Here is a 3656-nt window from a genome sequence, read left to right as displayed (position 1 = left end):
AATACAGGGCATACGCAGTTAGTCAAAAATTGAGACTATTGTAATGGCTTTCTCGGAAAACACCCCTCGAGAAACACTCGTTAGAGCTTCAGGAAATTTGGCGGGAAAATACTTCTGAAAAAATAATAACTGGATTAATCTGAAAAGACTGACATTACATCATTATCTTTACTAACGTCTTGCGCCGCAGATTGTATTGGGACAACGCCGTCTACCGCATTTTAACCCTTAGATAATTTTCTTTCATTTTAATTCGTAGTATATAGGTATGATATAGTATTTCAAAGTTTTATCGTGTATATATCCATTTTAATGTTATAGCCATATGTCAGTAAATAGCATTTTAGATCAAGGGCCACAAGTTTATTAGTTATACACCGTTAGGGGCAACCCACGGTAAATAAATTGTTTTCTTGCTCGCTTACTTACTAACAGAAATGATATGTCAGACAAACCATAAGGTGAACTGGCAAAATCCCTGGTAATAAATTATCGACTAAAAACAGTTAACTTTAACAATATTTGTACGTATTTTGTGCGGTTTTTCGAAAGAATAACCTCATAGTATATAACTTTAAACACGTTAATAGACACACGCTAAATCTGAATTAACTTCACCACTTTCTTGCCAAATCGTCATGAGAAATAGCGCAACCATGTCGCCAAAAAGGCCAAAAATATTAAGTACATGTAGTTTTATTTTCTAATTTTCTTCATGCATCACCGAAGACAATTGAATGCCGCTTTTAGGAGGAGTTGCAGGGGAGCTGGAGGTGTAAATATTAATCGTTCTAACACCACGCCCTTTCAAACCTTTTCAATAAGGACTTAGGACTTTTAGCTTAAAATGTTTTTCTACTAAGTTAAGCCACGAGAAAAAAAAAAAAAAACGTCGAAATGAGTAGTGGTGTTTTTAGTTTATGCCTGCTCCGTTTTACGCTAGCCTTTTTTAAATTTAATTGCACTAGAAAAGTAATTAACTGAAGCAACCACAAGTGTTTTCTTTGTGTTTTTAATCGTCTCAAGATTGTTTCTAAGATCACTGAAGGGGAACCTTTTTGCTCACTACTTTACATCTTTTTAGAAGTGAGTAGAAATATTTTAGGCTATGATGCTTTTTACTTTTAAAAGGTAGTTTATCAGGCAATATTTTGGTTAATAAAACAGAACTCAAAAAAACAAATATATTGTTTCATTTGCTCTCTCTGTTAAAACCTTCCCAATATGCTTGGAAAATCTAAAAAAGCTGTTAACATGCAATTCAATTTAAATTTCAAGTTTTCTCTACCGAGCTTTCTTATGTGCGATTTGATAAATCAATCAATCAAACACAACAAAGCAGGCCAGTCTTTTTAAAGTTCTATGATAATTTAAAAAAATATATCATTTGATCGCCTACAAAGAACACTTTTCTCCTCAATTTGTCCATGTCTTGATTATCAGCAACTTCCTCCACATTTGTACTCTAAGCAGTACCGGCAAGCGCATCTTCATTTAACAAAGTTCAGATACTTTCTGTAAACTGTAGGTAATTCAAATGCAAGCATCGCCGAGTGGAAGGCAGCATTCGCGCTCAAATATATTTTACAATTGGTTCAGCAGTTCTTTTACGCGTAAATAATTAAGTAAAGTTGAAACTTGGTGAGCTAAAAGACCTTCATGCTGTAAGGTAAGTGGTGCTCGAGTGATCATCAGGTATCGTCCTTGTCAACCAATAGCATGTGAGTATATAGGCGTGATTTATCCGAGCACTCAACAAGGGGGATAGTTTACCAGTAGTAAAATGACATATGCGTGCTCTGAACCATATGTCCAACGCCGCCTCTCTGTGATGTAATACTTTCTCATTTTCCTTGGATATCAAACACTTACTATTAGCGTTTTGTCTTTAAGTGGTCGGTCGCAGTTTGTTTCATTTGATCTAGCAGTATGCGTGTGAAACTGGTTACCGTTCTTTGCATCGCACTTGGTGCTTTGGCGTTAGTGGAAGGAAAATCCATAAGCAAAGAAAATGGTATCGTTGACCTTTTAATACATTTTAATGCTATGAGGCGGTCGATGAGATCCTATTTTCTTGGTTTTCAGCCGAACTCGAGATTAAACCAAAGGAGGAGTTGGAAGAAGAGAAACACAATAAGATGACCGAATCAGAACCCACGAATGAAGAAAGCGAATCCGCAAACGGTTGGTGATTTGCTTTCGTATTTAAACACCTCAAAAAAATTATCTGCCCTCGAACCTGCAAAAAATAACAAACGACACTAAAGACTTCGAAAAAACTCTCGCAGATAAGGTGGTTTCAGTAAGCTTAAACTGTATCAACAATTTTGGGTGTAAAAGAGAAATTAAGCTGATTATTTATAAGGAAAAACCAGTACTAAATTGTTGACCGAAAATAACTTTCATCAGTGCATATTTTATAATAACCTCTTGAACAATTATATTTAATGGTAAATTTGTCATATATTGGTTTATTGTCTCCAACCCTATGGCGGACAACTTGGATCTGTACGGTATAGTGCGACGTATTTGATCTTTGCTACTTTGCAGATGAAAGCAAAAACATCAAACCCAAAGAAGGGCTAGAGAAAGAGAAGAATAGCAAGATGGTTATAGACTCAGAATCACCAAACGAGGAGAGTGAATCCGAAAATGGTAAGCAAACTGTACAGCGTCATTATGGAAAATTGCTAGCACTTCCGTGTATGAGGTGCGGTTGACTCTGGATCAAGTGCTCCGGGTTTCAGCCCTGCTGGGTTCATTCTTAGGCTAGACACTTTACTCTCACAGTACCTCTTCTCACCCAGATGTAATATGGGTATCGGTGATCATAATGGTGGGGGAGGGGAGTAAACCCGCGATGGATTAGCACCCAATCCAGGGGGGAGTAGAAAGACTCTTAGTCACCTCATACTAAGGAACTAGAAATAAGGGCTGGCTGATAGGCCACTAGTCTCGAACGTATACTTCACCTCTATTTACTAACACTTCCGGGATCGTTGAATACCCTAAGAAAAACATCATCATTCCTTGCTCATATTCACATCAGTTTTAAGAAAGAAAGTATTCGGTGTTGAACTGAAACCAGCTTGCAAAGGAGGCTCATGCAGTACATTAATTCCATTTGCATTTGACAAGACTCCACGCATTAGCCTCAGTTGCAAGCTAGTTCCAAGTTAATGTATGAAAGATCATTTATTTGAACTGCGGAGAAAGACGTGAAGACATCAAATGATCATGAGAAAGATTCAGCCTTGATACCGGTGCAGTGTTCTACCAACTGATAGGGCCAACTGGGAGCTGGTCTCATTGTACTCACGAGCGGTTCGGGTTCGAGCCCTGGCCAGGTTAACTGCGTTGTGTTCTTGGGCGAGACAGGTTACTCTCACAGTGGCTCTCTCCTTCTAAGTGTATACGTATAAATGGGTACCAGCGAATTTATCGCTTCCGGTAACTCTGCAATGGGCTAGCATCCCATCTAGAGGGAGGAGAAATCCTCCAAGTCGCTTTATGTTACAGAAACCGGAGATGAGCGTCGGCCTGATAGGTCTCTTGGTTCGTATGCAAGCTTTACCTTTATGTACCGTGATAATTTAAAAGTAAGCACGTATGGATTCATGCTAACTATACGACACACCCACACAAAACTTATGAGA

The 3656-nt window shown here is 38.2% G+C and overlaps 1 protein-coding gene across 1 annotated transcript in view; it reads left to right on the top strand.

Annotated features, from left to right (window-relative positions):
* Positions 1 to 1800: 1800 nt before the first annotated feature.
* LOC110054527 (uncharacterized) overlaps positions 1801 to 3656 on the top strand; it is a 3085-nt gene continuing 1229 nt past the window's right edge. Inside the window, exons 1-3 of the mRNA XM_020760857.2 lie at positions 1801 to 2014; positions 2086 to 2184; positions 2551 to 2655. Of these exons, the coding sequence (XP_020616516.2) occupies positions 1930 to 2014; positions 2086 to 2184; positions 2551 to 2655 (289 nt within the window). The 5' untranslated portion in view covers positions 1801 to 1929. The remainder of the gene's footprint in view (positions 2015 to 2085; positions 2185 to 2550; positions 2656 to 3656) is intronic.

This window comes from Orbicella faveolata, unplaced genomic scaffold (assembly GCF_042242905.1).
Source record: "Orbicella faveolata isolate gen_17 unplaced genomic scaffold, um_ofav_v1 contig_1, whole genome shotgun sequence".
In the NCBI taxonomy this organism is placed as follows: domain Eukaryota; kingdom Metazoa; phylum Cnidaria; class Anthozoa; order Scleractinia; family Merulinidae; genus Orbicella; species Orbicella faveolata.
This window is presented reverse-complemented; position numbering and strand designations above follow the sequence as displayed.